Below are 19425 nucleotides of genomic sequence, written 5' to 3'. Positions count from 1 at the left end.
CCAGAACTGGCATTTGACAGCCTCTCTAAGCCCAGCCCCTAGCCCCTGGCCCCCAGAATCTTTGCAGCTTTTCTTGTACACAACATGGTGCCTTTTTATAGTGAGGTGTAAAATTAGAGCCCAGAGTGACTTTAGGGCATTCACTGTGCACAATAAGAGAAATTCTAGCAAAATTTTGTGAAAGTGGAAATGTCACTGAATTGTTTTCCTTATAAATAACTTTAATGCAAACATTATTTTGTGTTATAATTTCTCAGGAACACTGTCATTTTCCCTCTTAGGTCATTGCTAGGATCGTGGATGGAAGCAGATTCAATGAGTTCAAAGCCTTCTATGGAGACACATTAGTTACAGGTATGCAAGTGAAGGAATGAAAATGTGAACATTTTCTGCTGGTTTGAAATGAGTGATTCCTTTCTCAGGGCTTTGATACACTTGGCAAGAGCTTTGTTATTTAGAGCACTACAAATGTATGAGTCAGTTTTCAAAAGGAGCTATTTTATAAAGGTGATTTGTGGCTAAATGGTTTCATGAATCCTGAGATTTTAAAATGACGGCTGGATGCTGTGATATGAGCCCTTATTTGTGACTTTGTGGCATTATATAACAATGTTCTTACAGTAAAATCAGCAGAAAATATTTGTAATGATTTTTGTTTCTCTGGATGACTAATTATTTTGAAAATTTCAGCATTGTCTCTTTTGTTCTTTAATCTCCAATTCAACTGGGAAGTTTTATGTGATGTTTTAGCTTTCCAGAAGAATGTAGAGTGAGTTAAGTCTTCTCACAGCCTCTGTGGGGTCTTAAGCTGATGCATGCAGGACAGTATGCTGCATCTAGAAAAACAAATAAGATATTATACATGTTAATTCTTTTGTCTAAGGTATTAAGTTTATAGGCCTTTGAAGAAAAAATATTTCAAACAGCTGCTAGACTCAATATATCTTGGCCAAATGGAGAACACATTTTATGAATTTTACTTGGTGTTAAAAAGCTTGAAAATATAGTAGTTATCCTGACAATAACGTATCAGAGGAGGGGAACATAAAAACTAGCTGCAAATATACATTGAGGCTTAAGGAGAAATCTCAGCACTTTCTCCTGGCTTGATATGTGAGCAGAAGGAGGATTCACAATGGGAATGGAATTTATGTTTTTGTATTTAGGTGTTTAAGTGATTAAGAGCTTTTTGTTTGATATACAGGCAGGATTTGTCACCAAATAGTGCAGGATGTAACCCTCATTGTATTGTGGTTTCAAACAAGTCAAAGCTTGTCTGCTTTCTCTAAAGATGGATGGGCTGTCCCTGTCATCTACTTTTATATATTTGCCCAGTACTTGTGGTGTCCTTGTCCCCTAGGAAACCAGGGCTACATCCAATTTCCTTCATATTTTCTTGACTATACTGGGCTGTAAGTAAGGCTGGGGGAAGAGAAGGGGAGAGGGAAGACCAGAGGAAGAGGGTGGGAGGCGTAGAGGGTGAGAGGGGAGACCAGAATTCTCCAGAGGCTCAAGTGTGTCTAGGAGTTCTTCAGGGTTTACTCCTGCTTCAGCACTCAACCTTAGGCCCCAGGAGATTTCTTGGACATTTTGCTCTTCTCTTCAGAATTCCATTTTGGATCAGGCGGTTAGTGAAGAGTCTCCTTCCATGACGTCTCTAGTATAGGGGGGCCATGGACCCCATTCAGCAAGTCTGATTGTGTCTGGAGATCCCTAGGCAGGGCCAAGGGTGGATTGAATGCCTATGTACTCAACAGGGTAGTTTATGTGCAGAGTGGCATCCTGCAAGTGCATCATGTTAGAGTCTCATCTCTTTGTGAGTGGACACTCTTAGGAGTGGCTAGCTTAGCTCTCCCTGAATAGCTTCTATAAGTGGCAGGGCCATTTAGGATATGCAGCTTAGGCTTTTGGCTGGGATTTTAGGACTGTAAGACAAAAAGAAATCATTGGCCATCAAATCAGTGTTCCACTTTATCACATTAAATAAACATAATCATTTAGAAAGGTAATAAATCAATATAAGGAAGAGTAAAGAACAAAAATCTGTCTCTAAAAGTTCAGCATTTTGGTTTATCAATATGTCGATGTGCTCTTATTTGTTAATTTTTCTTCTCTGATGTTTTGAGCACCTGCTTTGTATCAGGCTCCACAGCCTGTGCTGCTAGAGGTTGAAGAGGCAGAGTCCAGGTGTGTAGGCTTTTTTTTTTTTTGTGTGTGTGTGTGTGTAGGCTTTTGTAGTAAGCTGTCTTTGACCCACTTTGGTCCACAGAGTGTGGATTCTTGGGTTCCAAATATTTGATACCTATTCACATGGGTGGATTCACCTCATGGGAATATAGCACATGACTCACTTGTAAGATGCTCTTCCTACAGCTACGTACCTATAGGTGTTCTACCCTGTTAAATACTTAACACATTTAGCCCATCCTTGGCTTGTTGGAAATCTCTCTGGAGAAGGTCTCTCTAGTCAAGTTCTTCTGGTTTGCAAATAATTAGCCTCCTCTTAAATAACCTTAAACACCTGCCTAACAAAATAACAGTTGCTGTCTCTCTCCTTTCCTCCTTCCCTCTCTCCCTCCCTCTCTCTGCCCCCGCTTCCCCTCCCCTTGTTTCTTGTGTGTGTGTTTGTATAGGGTGGGTGTTTGAAGTGGTAGTGGAAGTGGTGATAGAGAGATGGCACTTGTGAAAAGAAGAAAAATGATGCAAACTGAAAACGAAAGTGAAGTGATTCATTCTTTGAAGCCTAACTGGCTTTCTTGCTTTATCCTTGATCATTTCCAGGCTTAACTGTTCTTGTTTTATTTATTTGTTTATTTATTTAATTCTAAGTTGTTTCCCTGAGTTTATCCTTTTTATTTTAAGGGTCTGTTGTTACCACAGGCATTTTTGGTCAAGCTGGGCAAAAGGTCTGAACAATAACCTTTAAATAGCTCTGTACCTTTGGCTTGTTGTATTTCGGAATATCCATAGTGTCTGGTACACACTAGGAACTCAGGTATGTGTGAAATGAATGAGTGGATGACACACTGAACCAATCATTTAATCCAAGTAACCCAGTACAAACAGACAATTTTACATGTAACATGACCCTTTTCAGAAGCAAAGAACAAAACCAGATTCTGGTACCATAGGAATAAAATATTGTGACATAAGCTATTTTATGCCATAGATAAAAATCTCTTGACATTTTAAACTTTGATCTGAAATTACAGAATGTGTAAGTGTGCTTCTGGTGTGAATTAAAAGCCTCTGAAAAATGTAAATTCTTTCTGAATTTTCTTTTGAGGATTTGCTCGAATATTTGGATACCCCATAGGTATCATTGGAAACAATGGAGTTCTGTTTTCTGAATCTGCAAAAAAGGCAAGTACTGCTAAAAAGACTTCAATAGTTTCTGTTTTAATGTAGCCCAATTAATTTTGAAGGTCAAATAATGAATAAAAATTTAGTGCATAAAAGCTTTATTATGTTTAACCAGACATCTTAGCAGACAAAATGCTGTGTAACATGTTTATACCTGTGCATGTATGTTTGTGTTTGAAAGTTATGTTGGTTAAATTAACATGATGTGATGGAAAAACTGCAGCACTATCAAAATGTCAAACATGCTGTTTTAGGAAAATTCTTAGGAGATACTTCAATTACAATTGCTATCACAAGTATGTGTTCAGAGAAGGTTGGGGAGACTTGTAAAAGGGGCTCCTCCTCTGGGGTTGATGTGTGGGAGGGATTTGGCTACCCTATGCGTGTGCTTCTGAGCTGTGAGCTATTTATTCCTTTCTATTCTGTCATCTGCTTTTACTTTGTGGAAATGGGAAATCATAGGTTTTTGTTACTGGTGTTCTGGCTTTAAAGAGTGAGCTCTTGAATATCTTTTGGCTTACTGGGTGATTCCATGCATCATTGTCTCAAATTACCTCACCTTAAGTAAATGTAATTCATGTACTTCTTTGATAAAGTGTTATCTTAAGAAAAAAGTTTAGTTTTAGTAAAGTATTCCTTATTATTATAGGAAACAGCCAGTTAAACTCTTTCGCACCCTAAATGAGGAAGCATTTGTCTTTGGTAAAATGTTTCATCAATAAAACCAATTTCTATATTCTCCTTTCCATTATTATTCCCTCAGCTCAATTATTTAAAAAAAAAAAAACAAAGTAACAATAAAGCAAATATAAATCATCCACAATCCCATTATAAAGAACTTTTAATAAAATTTATTATGGTTCTATAGTTTTTTCTTTTAAAAAAGAAACTAAAATTGATAGTCCCATATATAGATGGAAGAATTGCTTATTTTAATTAAATAGTATAGATGTTTTCAAAAATATTAAATACTACTGAAATAATGACTTATAACTTATCTCGGTAGAGGAAATGTCAGACTGAGGCCAGACAAACCACTTGGTTTATCTGTCAGCTTGGCACAGATAAACCCAGGAGGAGTTATGTTTGGCTCCAGTCTGACATTTCATTTGTTGAAATAAGCCCCAAAGGTCTGTGTGATTTCCTCATTCTTGTAAACATAGTCATATTGAGGTTGAGCAATTACTTTGCAATTTTGTACCAGCCAAGGCATTTCCCATGGAGATAAAAGATGTACAGACAGTAAAACATAAAGGAAATGGTTTATACAAGTTTCTTGCTCACACAATCTTTCGAAGATAGGGATAGAATAGTCACATTTTTAGATCAGTAAATAATTTCCTAACCTGAAGGCTAGAAGATCTCTAGCACTCAGCCTAATCTAAAATCCCATTTCTTTGTTGGGGCATGTGAGTAAGAAAGATATATTTTATAATATATTTTAAAATTTTTTAGTTGTAGATGGATATAATACCTTTATTTATTTGTTTATTTTTATGTGGTGCTGGGGATCGAACCCAGTGCCTCACGCATGCTAGGCAAGTGCTCTACCACTGAGCCACAACCCCAGCCCATATTTAATAATCTTGATGCATGAAGCAAATGGTCACCAAGATGTCAGAGTATCCTGGATATCCCCAAATCTTTGCATTCTTTCTTTTCTAAAGTGGAAAATTAGAGAATTATTTTATAGCAAAGCTCAGCCATTCTCACTGACAGTAGTTCTTTCGTTTCTGTTACTGAAGTTTTACTTGCTGCTTGGAATGTTAGTGATTAACTTCATCCGCGACACAGCAGTTGCCTTACAGCAACGTGCCAGTGATCACACAGGCGAGTGTGCAGAGTCATCTTGGTACAAACAGTGAGGCAACACTGTTCCTTTACTGTCATGGTTAATAGAAGGTCAGACTATCCAAACAAAGGGTATTCTTTCTTCTCTTTGACCCAAATTGTGATTTTTGTGGGATACATGACAGTTATGGAGTTAATTGCATTTTTTTTAAAAAAGAATTTTTATATTATTTGCTTATAGGGTGCTCACTTCGTCCAGTTATGCTGCCAAAGAAATATTCCTCTGCTGTTCCTCCAGAATATCACTGGTGAGAAAATAGCTCAGTTTATTTGGTACATTTATTCTAGAGCTGCAAACCATCCATTGTGGCTCAGTGTAGAAAGTTCTGTTGGACTTGCTTTTCCTGGAATTTCTGTAAGGATTAACATTTTCCTTTATGAATATTAAATACTTTGAGGAGATTACCCATATTTTCTAAGGGAAGCAGTTTCTGAGTTTGGTGCACCACAAATGTTCAATGGCCTCCCTTTACTTCTACACATGCACCCTACCCACCTGCCCGGAGTCAGAGAGCATTGTCTGACCCACTGTCTCCTTCCCAGTACCTTGTTTCTGCTAAAGGATTTTAAGCACATGCTGTGGTTGTCCATTTATCTTTTATTGTGCAGTTGATTCTACCTGAAACAATATCTTTTTAAAATGTACATGCACATCCTGAGCCAAAGTGTGGGGATTTGTGTTTTGACTCCAAAGAATGGCATGACTAAAGTGAGTTCTGTCACCTCCCTAGACTTCATGCTTCATAGATGATCTTCACATGGTGGGTGGAGTGATTTTAAAGTCTCTTACAGCTTCAAAATTCTCTTACCTAGAATTCTGTGACTCTGTGCTCTTCTTTGTATGCTGCACTGTGGCTAACAGAGAGGTAGCACTCAGATGTATTGACTAGCAAAAAAACTTCCCCTCTCAATCTTCCAAGTAATTCATATATGGTCACCTCAGGCTCAGGAGGTGGATGCTCTGTATTAGTTGTTGGATCAGGCAGGCCTTCCTAAAAAGGAGGAATCAGGCCCTTGAAAGTGAGTAGGGCTTTAAATAGTACTGGGATGCAGGCTGAAGGAGTTGGAGCTCCTCTGGCTGAGATGGTTAGCTGGAGGAAGAGAGAGCACCCAGTAAAGGCAAGGACTGTGCTGTTGTACCTGTGGTAGCCACAGCAAGTACAGATGCTCCATCAGGATTTGTTGAATTGAATTGGATGACCTGATGCTGGAGATGTGCACAGCAGGAATAGTGCTAGTTAGGCAAGTGAGATAGATTAGTTAGGCAAGTGAGTTAGGCTAGTTAGGCAGTCAGTTAGGCAAGCGAGTCTACATTCATGGATGAAAGAAATGTCTTCTCTAGAGACTGGATTGAGGAAGGGGACAAGTGAACCTGACTTGGTGTTTCTAAGATAGAGAGGGAGGAGCCCAAGTCCCAGGAGACCCAGTGAAGCTGTAATGCTGTTTCAGCAGAGTTGGGAGCTTGAAGTAGAGGATCTTGTAATTTCTTTCTCTCTCTCTTTTTTTTTTTTTTTTTTTTAAAGAGAGAGTGAGAGAGGGGGAGAGCGAGAGAGAATTTTAATATTTATTTTTTAGTTATCGGTGGACACAACATCTTTGTTTTGTGTGTGGTGCTGAGTATCGAACCCGGGTCACACGCATGCCAGGCGAGTGCGCTACCGCTTGAGCCACATCCCCAGCCACTCTTTCTCGTTTTTTTATGTTAAATTTTGTAGTTATAGATGGACAGCATGTCTTTATTTTATTTGTTAATTTTTATGTGATGCCGAGGATCGAACTCAGTGCCCCACATGTGCAAGGCAAGTGCTCTGCCACTGAGCTACAGCCCCAGCCCAGAATCTTGTAATTTCAATGAAAAAAAATTGCTATTGAGTCACTGGCAGGGACTCAGCATCTCCATGAAATATTAATCTTTATTTCATCAAAGTTTTAAAGCCATCCTGCAGAAGGAACAGTCTTTATTGCCGCAGTCTGGCTGGGCACAAAATCACGAGCCACTCAAGCAGGAACAAACTTTATTTTTGAAACTGCCACCAATGCCCCATACACTCCTGGGAAGATTGCCGACCGACCCACACGGCGTTTCTCACCGCCCCCACGCTTCTCCCCCCCCCCCCCCCCAACAGGAAGTCCCTCCTCGGAATTCCCTCCTACCGCACTTCCCCAACCAATGGGAACTCTCCAGGAGTCCTGTAGCACGCCAAGGTGAACAGCAGGAGTCCAATATCCATATGAATGCAAATCTTAACATAATCATATCATCTCAATGGCTTGCTGGCATCACCTTTCAACCAAAAATGCCATGCATCATATTACTTGGCTGTGGCTCTTAGCACTTTATTTTAAACTGGGTCGGTGGATACGGAAGCCCTCACAGTGTGGCTTGCTACAGTGCTTTTTCCTTAGGTGGCCATGTCAAACTCTCATCGTCAAGCCTCTACTTGGAGGTGATTTCTTGAAGAGAGATTGCTTCCTTTTGTTGTTTGAGGATCTCTCTGTGTATCCAAATGACTTGTTCTAAGAAAATTTTAAAAGTGATGAAAAAATTTATTTTACCTTTTAAAGCACACTTTTTGGGAACATATTTCACATACAAATATTTTGTTAGAGTGAGACTTTTAGGAAAATTAGTGCAAAACAAGCTGACCTTCCAGAACCTTGGTGGAGTTGGCATTCCACATCAGGCCCATCACCCTGAGGCTCCTTTCTGTTCTCTTTCCTAGGATTCATGGTTGGTAGAGAATATGAAGCCGAAGGAATCGCCAAGGATGGTGCCAAGATGGTGGCTGCTGTAGCCTGTGCCAATGTGCCTAAGATAACCGTCATTATTGGGGGATCGTATGGGGCTGGAAATTATGGGATGTGTGGCAGAGCATATAGGTAGGTGGTTGTCATGATTTTCTCTGAAAGACAGAAGCATGCTTGAGGTATTATCATAAGTGGTCATTTTATGTTTGAAATGATGGCATTCACAAATCTTGATCAGTTATATATAATTGGTATCATCTAGAGGAATGAAATTACATTTAATGCTAAGGGTTCTGTTTGGAAAAAATCTATAGTGACAATCAGGAAATATTTGAAATGGCTGACATAATGAAAAGTCTATACATTAAAACTTGTGTGATGCAGCTAAGATCTTGCTTTGAGGAAGGTTTACAGTCTTAAATATGTATACTTGGGGGCTGACAACGTAGCTCAGTCGTAGAGCTACATTGCCTAGCCAAAAAAAAAAGTATATATTGGGTAAAGAATAAGGATGAAAATCAATGAGCTGAGCATCTAGCTCAGGAGGAACAGCATCTTAAGTCCAAGAACAATGGAAAAGATATAGTGAGGAACAAACATAAGGTAGAAGAATTGGTAAAGCCCAAAGTTGTTAGATTAACAAACTTAAGTTGAAAAGTTAACAAACTTGATAATCTCTCCGTCAAACTGTATATAGGCATGTATAGCCAAAATCAGGAATGGAACGTGACCACAGATAAGAAGATATTATGAATACTTTTATACCCATAATGAGTCACCTGGAGAACTTAAAAATCACATGCATACAGAGGCCCCACCTCTGGAGATTGGTCTGCTGTGGGGGTTCCAGACATTGTTCATTGTTATGTATTTTTAAACCTCTTCAGGTGATTATAATGTGCCCCTGGAAATAAGAACCACTTATTTAAAAGAAGGTTCTTTTTAGTAAGAACCACTTCTTAAAAAATGTGTCCTCTGAAAAGTCTGTGTTGTGCATTGAATTAAGTAGATCATTCTTTTTCTCCCAGCCCAAGATTTCTCTACATGTGGCCAAATGCTCGTATCTCAGTGATGGGAGGAGAGCAAGCAGCCAATGTGTTAGCTACGATAGCAAAGGACCAAAAAGCACGAGAGGGGAAACAGGTAAATGACATTTCTTCTCCTTCTGGATCTGGCTTTCACTAATGAACACACTGGAGTCTAGGAGCAGAGTACCCACAATCCCTCTGGAAGGTTGAGAAGATGCTGTTCCAGGAGTCGTTTCAGCAATTTAAGCTCACACACATATTTTCTGACTTTCTTTTTCTTTACTTTTTTATTATTTATTTTATTTTTTAATTTGTTCTAATTAGTTATACATGACTGTAGAATGTATCTTGACACATTGTACACAAATGGAGCACAACTTTTCCTTCCTCTGGCTGAACATGCAGAGTCATACCAGTAGTATAATCATACATGTATATAGGGTAATAATGTCCATCTCATTCCACTGTTCTTCCCATCCCCACACTTCTTTCCTTCCTCTCCCTCACTCCCCTCTGTACAATCCAAAGTTCCTTCATTCTTTTCCACCTCCACCCCCATTATGGATTAGCATCCATTTATCAGAGAAAACATTTGGCCTTTGTTTTTTTGGGGGGGTTGGCTTATTTCACTTAGCATGATATTCTCCAGCTCCATTCATTTACTTGCAAATGCCATAATTTGATTTTTTTTTAAGGCTGAGTAATGTACCATTGTGTGTAAGTACCCCATTTTCTTTATCCATTCATCTGTTGAAGGGCATCTAGGTTGGTTTCATAGTTTAGCTATTGTGAATTGAGCTGCTATAAACATTGATGTAACTGCATCATTGTAATATGCTGATTTTAAGTCCTTTGGGTATAAATTGAGGGTTGGAATAGCTGGGTCAAATGGTGGTTCCATTCCAAGTTTTCTGAGGAATCTCCTTACTACTTTCCAGGAATCTCTTTACTGCACCAATTTGCAGTCCCACCAGCAATTTATAAGTGAACCTTTTTCTTCACATCCTCGCCAACACTTATTATTGCTTGTGTTTTCCATAATTGCTATTCTGATGGGAGTGAGATGAAATCTTAGAGTAGTTTTGATTTGCGTTTCTCTAATCACTAGAGATGATGAACATTTTTTCATATATCATTGATCGATTGTGTTTCTTCTTCTGTGAAGTGTCTGTTTAGTTCCTTAGCCCATTGATTGATTGGGTTATTTGGTTTTTTGGTATTAAGTTTTTTGAGTTCTTATATATCCTGGGGATTAGTGCTCTCTCTATCTAAGGTGCATGTGGTAAAGATTTTCTCCCATTCTGTGCTGTCTCTTTGTATTATTGTTTCCTTTGCTGAAAAGAAGCTTTTTAATTTGAATCCATCCCATTTATTTATTTACTTATTTATTTAGTAGTTGTAGATGGATAGAATGCCTTTATTTTATTTGTTTATTTTTATGTGGTGCTGAGGATCGAACCCAGTGGCTCATGCATGCTAAGCAAGTGCTCTACCACTGAGCTACAGCCCCAGCCCATGAATTCATCCCATTTATTGATTCTTTGATTTTAATTCTTGCACTGTAGGAGTTTTGTTAAGGAAGACAGGTCCTAAGCTGACATAGTGGAGATTTGGTCCTACTTTTTCTTCTATTAGGCATAGGGTCTATGTTCTAATGCTGAAATTTTTGATCTACTTTGAGTTGATTTTTGTGCAGGGTGAGAGATAGAGGTTTAATTTCATTTTGCTATAGATGGATTTCCAGTTTTGCCAGCCCCATTTGTTGAAGGGGCTGTGTTTTCTGCAAAGCATGTTTTTAGCACCTTTGTGTGGTATAAAATAACCATATTTATGTGAGTTGTTCTCTGTGTCTTCTATTCTGTACCATTGATCTACATGTCTGATTTTCTTTTTAAAAGTGATTTCATCTGAGGTACATCTCTGATCACATTTTTAAAAAAATATTTTTAGTTGTAGATGGACACAATACCTTTATTTAATTTAGTTTTTTATGTGATGCTGGGATCAAACCCAGTGCCTCACACATGCTAGGCAAGTGTTCTACCACTGAGCCACAACTCCGCCTCCATCTCTGGTCACTTTTTACAGTTTTTTCAGAACTCTGAGTGCCTGAGGCATGAAGATGATTCTTATTTGTTTGCAGTTAGTGACATTTCAATAAATCTGATTTACTTCTTTGATTTTATGACTGAAAGCAGCAAAATTTTATTTTCTCTATTTTTACCTTTAGATTGTTGTTAAGGATACCTCGAGTGGGCGGAATCAGTCATTTACTGAGAATTGAATAACATTTGTGTTCCAGGAAAGTTTAAAGAAAAATGGAAAGGGTAGTGGAAACTTGATGAAGGGCAAGTCAGCAAGCGGCTGCTTTTATTTATTTATTTAAATTTTTTAATTTTTTAGTTGTAGTTGGACATAATACCTTTATTTATTTTTTATGTGGTGCTGAGGATCGAACCCAGGGCCTTGCACATGCTAGATGAGTGCTTTGCCACTGAGCTACAACCCTAACCCAAGCGGCTGCTTTTATAATGGATATTTTTTTGGTACTGGGGATAGAACTCAGGGGCACTGGACCACTCAGCCATATCCCCAGCCTTTTTTTTTTTTTTTTTTTTTTGATATTTTATTTAGAGACAGGGTCCTACTTAGTTGCTTAAGGCTTCACTAAATTGCTGAATCTGGCTTTGAACTTGTGGTGGTCCTCCTGCCTCAGCCTCCTGAGCTGCTGGGATTACAGATGTGTGCCACTGTGCCTGGCTGGATTCTTTTGTTTGTGTTCAGATTCTTCTGAAATTTGGCATTAATATTTTTTAGTTATAACTTTTAACTGTTTTGTGGAGGCACCAACCTTTTTGAAGGCTGGGGAACAAGTGTTTAGGCATGTGTGTTTCTGAAGTTGCTTAGGTGAACTGTTGTCTCATCAGAGAAAGAAAGTATAAAATGGAGGAGGCCCTGCCTTCTTGGGCTCTATCCTGCTTTTCTGAAATCACCTGGTCTACCTGTTAGTTTGCAGAGTTAGGGATAATATAAAGCTAAAGAGGTGGTTCCTGCCTCCCTGAGTGCATTCACCCCTGCCTTACATCCCTGATTGTCTTTGCCAAGCAGCAGGAACTATGTAGACTTACACTGAGGTTTTAGATTCACTTTAGTACCAACTAGGATCAAAGCAAAAGGATAACTTTGTTTGTATGTGTGTGTCAGGATGGGGTTGGGAGGGGGCCAAGGATGGTGGCGTTGGTAGGGGAAGTGGGGAAGGTAGTGGAGGTGGGGAAGGTAGGGTATGAAATGCTACCTGGTATTTTGATGATATGTCTTAAACTTCATGAAGCCTAGCATAGTGATCCCTTGTTAAATAGTTGTTATTTGCCTAATTGATACACGGATTTGTAAATTCATTCCTTTGTATATATGAAAGAAAAGTACATTGTGCTAGTGGTTCTTACTCCAAATTCTTGACCTATAAAATTATGTTAAAATATTTAAATAATATTAAAGTATTAAAAGAAGGCAGAATTTATTTGAAAAAAGTAATTTGTTTTGATGCAGTTTTTTTAAGTTGAAAATATTTGTTAAGATGGCAAAATAAATTCCAAATATCTTTTACATCTGAGCTAATAACTATCACTTGGTCCTTCTAATGCCAGTAGGTAAACCATTAAATTTTCATCAAGGGAAACCAACTCTCAGCTATTTATTTTACCCCCCTGTAAGCTTTAAAAAATTTTAAAGTGGTAGAACACTTGCCTAATGTAGGACAGGTCCTGTCCAATCCCAGTACTACAAATGAAAAAAATAAAGAAAAGATAAGACAGAAATCGGTTATTTTGAAGGAAAATCTTAGAATTCTTTATGTTCTTAACCAGAGGCTGCTAAAAATAATGTAGCTCTTCTGTTTTACTCTGTAATTCACATCCATTATTTTACCCTGCTGGAATACAGTGGTACATGCTATCCTGGGTTTGAACCTTTCATTAAATGGTCTCAGGATGCTGTTTCTGATAAGGAAGAAGTAATGGTAAAATAATTTGATACTTCTGTATCAGAAGAGATCATGCATCTTAAAGTATCACTTGTAATGAATACCTCACCACAAAAATGTTGGTTGTAGCGTTATTGTTCATGGGATTTATTTTCTGTTTTTTTGAGGTTTTCTAAATGGTATCAATTATTCCAAAGACAATGACTTATTCATGGCTCCTTTTCTTTCAGTTGTCCAGTGCTGATGAAGCAGCTTTAAAAGAGCCAATCATTAAGCGGTTTGAAGAGGAAGGGAACCCTTACTATTCCAGTGCAAGGTAGGAGCCAGAGAATCACTCCTTCCCTGCTGGGTGCCTTCTGGCAGCTTTGCAGAGACCCCCAACAATCAGGATGGTCAGCCTTCAGAGGAATCAAAAATAACCTCTGGCAAACTTAATTTTGTACTGTTGTCTCTTTATGCTAAACTGCTGCCCCTCCTCCAGGCTTCCCTGCATTGTAGGTATATTATCATTGGGTGATTTTGCACCTCTGCCCCAAGTCACCTCTGGTTGGGGTATCCAGAGACTGGAGGGGCCCCGTAACCAGAGCTGGGCCATGCTGAGAGCTGGGAATAAGAGTTACAACTTGACTGTCACTGTCAGAAGTTAATGCTGATTTTTCCTTAAAAACATGGGTTCCTGTCATATCCCTCTTTCTCATTGTTTTGTTTTTAACCCCATTTTAAGCATGAGATGGTTTGAACACCTATCGGCCCTTGTTAACAAGTGTGCTCATGTACTCAGAGGTGATCAGTCACAGCCAGGGTCCATGTGTCACATAAATACCTCACACCATTATAGCTGTTGGTTGTTTGTTTTTTATGCCACTTAATGAGGTAATAAATTATCCCAGTCTGTCTCAGTTGGAGACTTCCTGGTGTGTGCTTCCAGATCTTTTTTTCCAACAACTTTAATGTTCTGCATTCTGAAGACTTAAGCTTCATGTCTTTCTTTCATCCCATGGGCAGAGGGGAAAAAAGCAAGTATTTGTGTCTTTTAAAATTAGGTTATGCTGTGATTTATGCCATTTACTGGAGAGAAAGGGAGAAAAGAAAACCAAAAGTTAGAATCCATTTCAACGATTTGAAGTGCCTCTTTGTAGCTGGCTATTAGCATTGGGGTGCAAAGAATGAACGTGTTGAATTTCAAGACCATAATTAAAGTTCAGATAATGACATTTGGATTTTTTTTTTTAAAACCTATATGTCTCCTTGCTAAATATGTATAAATTTTGCTAAATATATATGTAAACAGATTTACAGGTATATTTTGCTGTGTTGGCTTGTTAGTTCACTTAATTAAGAGCAAAATATTTTATAGTTATTGATTTGAGAAACAAACTTATTCCTCCTTTTGCCATCACACAGCAGATTTATATAAGAGCCAGTAGAGGCAAAAAAGCAATAGAAAACTGTAGAAGATATTTACTGTAGAAGATAAAATGTAAAGTATATGTTGTAAGCTCGCTGACAGTTTTTTTTTTTTTCACATAGGACTTTGACTGAAATGTTCAGTTACAGTTTAAATATTAAACTTTGAAAAATAGAGAGTCCTGTGTGAGCCATTAACTTGTTTTTTGGTTCTGGCTAAGCAATGTCATCTCTTGGGAAAGATTGTATCCTTTATTATTTCCATAATAACCTTATTTTTTTTTTTAATGGACTACATTCAAAGCAAAAGAGCAAATGGCCCAGATAGACTTAGTTTTGGAAATAAATGTTGAAAGTTTTGGAAATAAATGTTGAAAGATAGAAAGATCCCTCTGTTTATCTGTAGATGCTCACCCTTCTGTTGAAACAGTTGATGGCACAGAGAGAGGAACTTTCTCTCAAAGATGAAAGGACTTTCCGGCTGGCTTATGATGCTGTCCTTGGATTTAGTAGATCTTAATTTAACAGCAATACCCTGGCCTGCTTTGGCATGAACATGGTTAGATCTGGCTTTTCAGAGGGCTCAGTCATCACCTGCTATTGGAATCTCCAGTGTTTTTGATTTTGTGGCACTTGGTAATCAAACCCAGGGCCTCACGCATCCCAGGTTTGTGCCCTACCTCTGAGCTATATCCCCATCCCTTCCAATATTTTCCTTATTCTTCCAAGTGACCTGTATAGCTTGCTAGTTTACTTCTGTTCAGTTGTTTCTATAGTCAAGCTTTATCAGGCATTCAATGACAACCTCCTACCTGGAGCAATCTTTTAATGGATGTGATTAACCAGCCCCTCTGTCACCATGCCTGTGGGATCATGCTGCTGCAGATTGCAGAAGGGGTGTGACCAGTTCACCTGTCAACAGATTACAAGTGTGACTTTTTATTGGCCATTGATACTTTAGGGTCCATATTATGAATATTTTATGAGAAAAGATTTGATTCCTGTTTGTTGATGGCTTAATAATTGATGTGTTGTCTAGGTATTAAAGGCTGTTTGTTTAAAGAAAGCAAAACTGCCACCTTCTAATGACCTTTAAAACATAATATTTTTATTCCTTTTTCTTTATAAATTTGAAGGTTGATGATGAAAAGCAAACTAAAATTTCTACTTAGATGTTTCTTCTGAAATCAGTGAGCTATTAGTTTTCCTATCATAGCAAGAATAAAGCACTACATTTGAAGGCATTTATTTTACTAATGAAATATATTGAAGCCTATTCCATAACTTTCATAGTTTAATAAGAGTTTGGGGGTTTGGAGAATTATACCTTTCCCAGGGAAGAGAGTGGCTTAACATTTTTTACTTGGTTCATGTGGCTCTCCTTCGTAATAGCAGAAGCACACCAACTTGGTTTGTACATTTGTGAGGGCAGAAAAGGGACAGGAAGGCTTTTCCTGAAATAAGTAAAAAAAATTTAAAATAGGGATTGAGATTTCTTATGTAAATAGTTCCTAACACTTTAAGCTTGGTACAACATTCTGTGGTGACCTGGGGTGAAAGTCATTATTTTTCTTTCCCTTTTCCCATCTCTTGAACATGGTTTCTGTTGTGAGATTTATGTAATGAAGATGATAATCAGTAGATCCGTATATTACCTGAAGAAGACTCTTCATGGTGTGTATAACTGGTGGCTTGGTGGTAGGTTCATAATAACCCATGTTTTTATTCTTTTGTCAGGCTGTGGGATGACGGGATTATCGATCCAGTGGACACCAGACTGGTTCTGGGTCTCAGTATTAGTGCAGCCCTCAACGCCCCCATCCAGAAGACTGACTTTGGTGTTTTCAGGATGTAGCTGGAATATAAAATGTGTTCTGTTGGACATGTGCCAAAAATTATCATATGTAACCTTAAAATTTTAGATTTTTTGAACGTGTTTCTGTGATTTTTTGTTCTTAACACAATGCATTGTACTTTTCTACCTTAAAAAAAAAATCAGTGAGGATATTTATTTGATGAGCATCAATTCCTTTTAAATTTTCTTAGAGAAATTTTTCTGTGGCTCAATCTTATCACCCATGAAATGAAGAGACTAATTATCCTTTATATCCTACAAAAATATAAAAAGTTCTTTAATCTGTAAATTCCAGTGTGGTTGAGATTATTAATATAAAGTTTATATTTGCTGAAATGATTGTTTTGCTGATTAGGCTTGATGATATTTTAAGTTATTTTAAAGAATCATATATTACCTTTCTCTTCAGCCACCATCCTATCTCCTTCCCATAGTAATCGGATTTCTCACTGTCTGCACTGTGGGCCCTGCTTTCTAACCTATTCTCTCCTTGTTCTGCCCCTCTCTGGCTTCCATTGCCAACAGCTCTGTCCGGTCATCATTGCTCTCCATGTTGCTGAAGTCAGTGGGGTGTTTCCCAGCCTTATCTGCCTTTTCAGTAGCATTCTGTTGGATTAAACACTCCCCCCTTGAACTGCATCCTTGGCTTTCATACTTAACCCTCTAGATTTTCCATCAATCCCTTTAGCCTTTCTTTTTAAGTTTCCCTTGTGGAATCCTCTTCATCTCCTGATCTCCCCCACTTTTATTATTTTGTCTTAATTTTCATTAAGAAATACACAAATGCATTCTTATACTGAAAAGATACAAATAACACAAAAGTATCTCCTTTTTAATGTAAGAAATCAACCCTTTTAACCATTTTAAGTGTACAGTTCACTGGCATTAAGTACCTTCATATTACTGTGCAGCCATCACCACCATCCATCTCTAGAACTTGTCGTTGTCCCACATTGATTCTTTGTGTCCATTAAACAATGTCTCCCATTTTCCCCTTCCCCCAGCTCCCATTTTCTCCTCCCCGCCACAGCCCCTGGCCCATATTATTAAATGCACATATTTCTCATGGCATAAAACACTTGCATTCTTGCAGGGCCTTTTTGCCCCTCTCATGGCTTCAGTCCCATCTAAAATGCATTCCTGCATTGGCTCTTCCTAGCATAGTTCTTCCCTGGCTCTACACCTGTGTGCTCTTATAAAACATGTCTACTGGACATCCACCTGGTTGTCTTGGAGGAGCCTCAATTCAGTCATCAGGTGCTATAACTCTGCCTCCTTGATGGTCTCTTGAACTGAACTCCCCCACTTATTTTTGTCTCTTACCAGCATGGGCCTTAGGAGTGGTCTCCTGCATCTGCTCTTACCTCGTCCTGTCTGTGCACCTCTCGAGTTAGAGAGGCCACCCTAAAGTACACATCTGGTCAGACTGCTCCCTTCCTTAAAATCATTCAGTGGTTTCTTGTGAAGTGCCAGCTGGCCCCAGTAGCCTCCATGATCTTGCTTGATCTTTGTTTTTTTAACCTCATTTCTTTGACTCCTCTTTTCACAGGACAATAGCTCTGGCCATTCTAGACGTCCAGGTCTTTGAACCTCCTAAGTTCTTCCACCAAAAGATATACAAGGCTCCCTTGACCTGAAGTCTTCTCCTTGCTTCTTCAGCACTTCAGCATAAGCTCTTGATTCTCTTTGATAAACACTACTTCCTTAGGAATGTTTCTGTGACTTCCCTGGACTGGGCTGGCTTCCCTACTGTGTGCTCTTGTAAAACATCATATGCCTCTATCACAAATTCATCATTGTGTCATAAATGTTTCTTTAACATTGCCCACTGCTAGAATGTAAGCTCTACGAGAGCAAGGATCTGTTTATCCTGTGTCTACAGTGCCTGATACTTGAGGGGCTCAATATTTGTTGAATGAATGAAAATGTCCATATTATAATTGATGTCCTCAGGACATAAAATTTTAAAATTAGGTGTTTGATTATACAACTTGATACAACTATCATGTTTTCTTAATAAAATTAATATTTCAAATGTCTGTATATGATGTTCTGTTTAGGCTTCCTATATATCAGGAAGTCAATTTAACTTTTTATGGGGTGATATATAGACAGAAAATCATGATTGAAAGGTAGTTTTCATTTTCAGAAGGAACATGGTATTTTTTTTTTTAAACAAAAGCACTTTCACTTAACTATTTTTCATTAGTTTAAATCCTTGAGGGTAGAGCATCAAAAGAATTCTGTGTCCAGTGGCCTTGGTTATGAAGGCTGCTTTGGATTTGGCACAAGCCACCTCACTGTTAGCGTCGGCATAAGTCACCTTTCCCCAGAGGACTCTGGTTTTGTTCACTTTGCTGTCAGGAGTCACTGTTTTGTTCTTGCTTTGTAGACATAGCATATCTTTTGCCCAAGTAGAATCTAGTTCCATCTCAGGCATAAACACCTCCAATTTTAAGAAGAGCTGTGTGCTCCCTTTAGTTCTGGAGACCTTGATTCTAGCTAGCAAGAATGTTCCAGATGTTTCTGCCTTTTAGGAATCCTGTTCCTAGGAGGCCTTCACAGGCTCCAAGATGGTGGAAACACCACATTAAGTAAGTTCTAAGATTATATTACATTTTCAATTAAAAATTCCATCCATTAGAAAATGAAAATGTTTTCTTTATATAATCTAGGTGATATTTATTTGGTAGGAACTATCAAGTTAATGATTCTTGGTTGTTTGGGGCGTGCTCTTCCTTTCTCTTTTAGAAGTATGACAGCCATCACTAAAAACCACATTTAAATTTGATTATTTTTATAATTTATCCAATAATAACTGCAACTTTTACCAAAATAGTTTTTTTTTTTTGCATTTTGACTTATGCATTTAGTTAGAAGGACATGAGTTACATAAAATTTTAAGAACTGTACAGCTAATTAGAGAGCTAATTAGTCTCTAAATTTGCCTCTCAGTACTTAAAGAATGAAGAGACAAGATTACTTTTGTTTTCAGTTTTCAAAATGTTTTCAAATTATAATTTAAGTAAAATGAAGTAGATAATCATAGCCTAGTGTCATATTCTTAAATATGTTATAAAATAAGTGCAAGGAATAATGATCCAAGTTTGTATTGTTTTGATAAAAAGCCTTTCCACAAAACACTTAGAATTAGTTTGTTTTTAACTAATGGGCTTCAAGTTCCCTTATAT

At 38.0% G+C, this 19425-nt stretch overlaps 1 protein-coding gene across 1 annotated transcript; it reads left to right on the top strand.

The window, feature by feature from the left end:
• Positions 1–281: 281 nt before the first annotated feature.
• On the top strand, positions 282–18277 carry LOC143640431 (methylcrotonoyl-CoA carboxylase beta chain, mitochondrial-like; the record flags this gene model as incomplete). The annotated part of the gene is made up of 7 exons (XM_077108247.1): positions 282–354; positions 3287–3363; positions 5396–5462; positions 7938–8094; positions 8991–9105; positions 13203–13288; positions 16117–18277. Coding segments are annotated over 7 exons (693 nt in total), but the record flags the coding sequence as incomplete, so codon positions are not given.
• Between the last annotated feature and the right edge of the window lie 1148 nt (positions 18278–19425).

This window comes from Callospermophilus lateralis, unplaced genomic scaffold, assembly GCF_048772815.1.
Source record: "Callospermophilus lateralis isolate mCalLat2 unplaced genomic scaffold, mCalLat2.hap1 Scaffold_2476, whole genome shotgun sequence".
Taxonomy (NCBI): domain Eukaryota; kingdom Metazoa; phylum Chordata; class Mammalia; order Rodentia; family Sciuridae; genus Callospermophilus; species Callospermophilus lateralis.
This window is presented reverse-complemented; position numbering and strand designations above follow the sequence as displayed.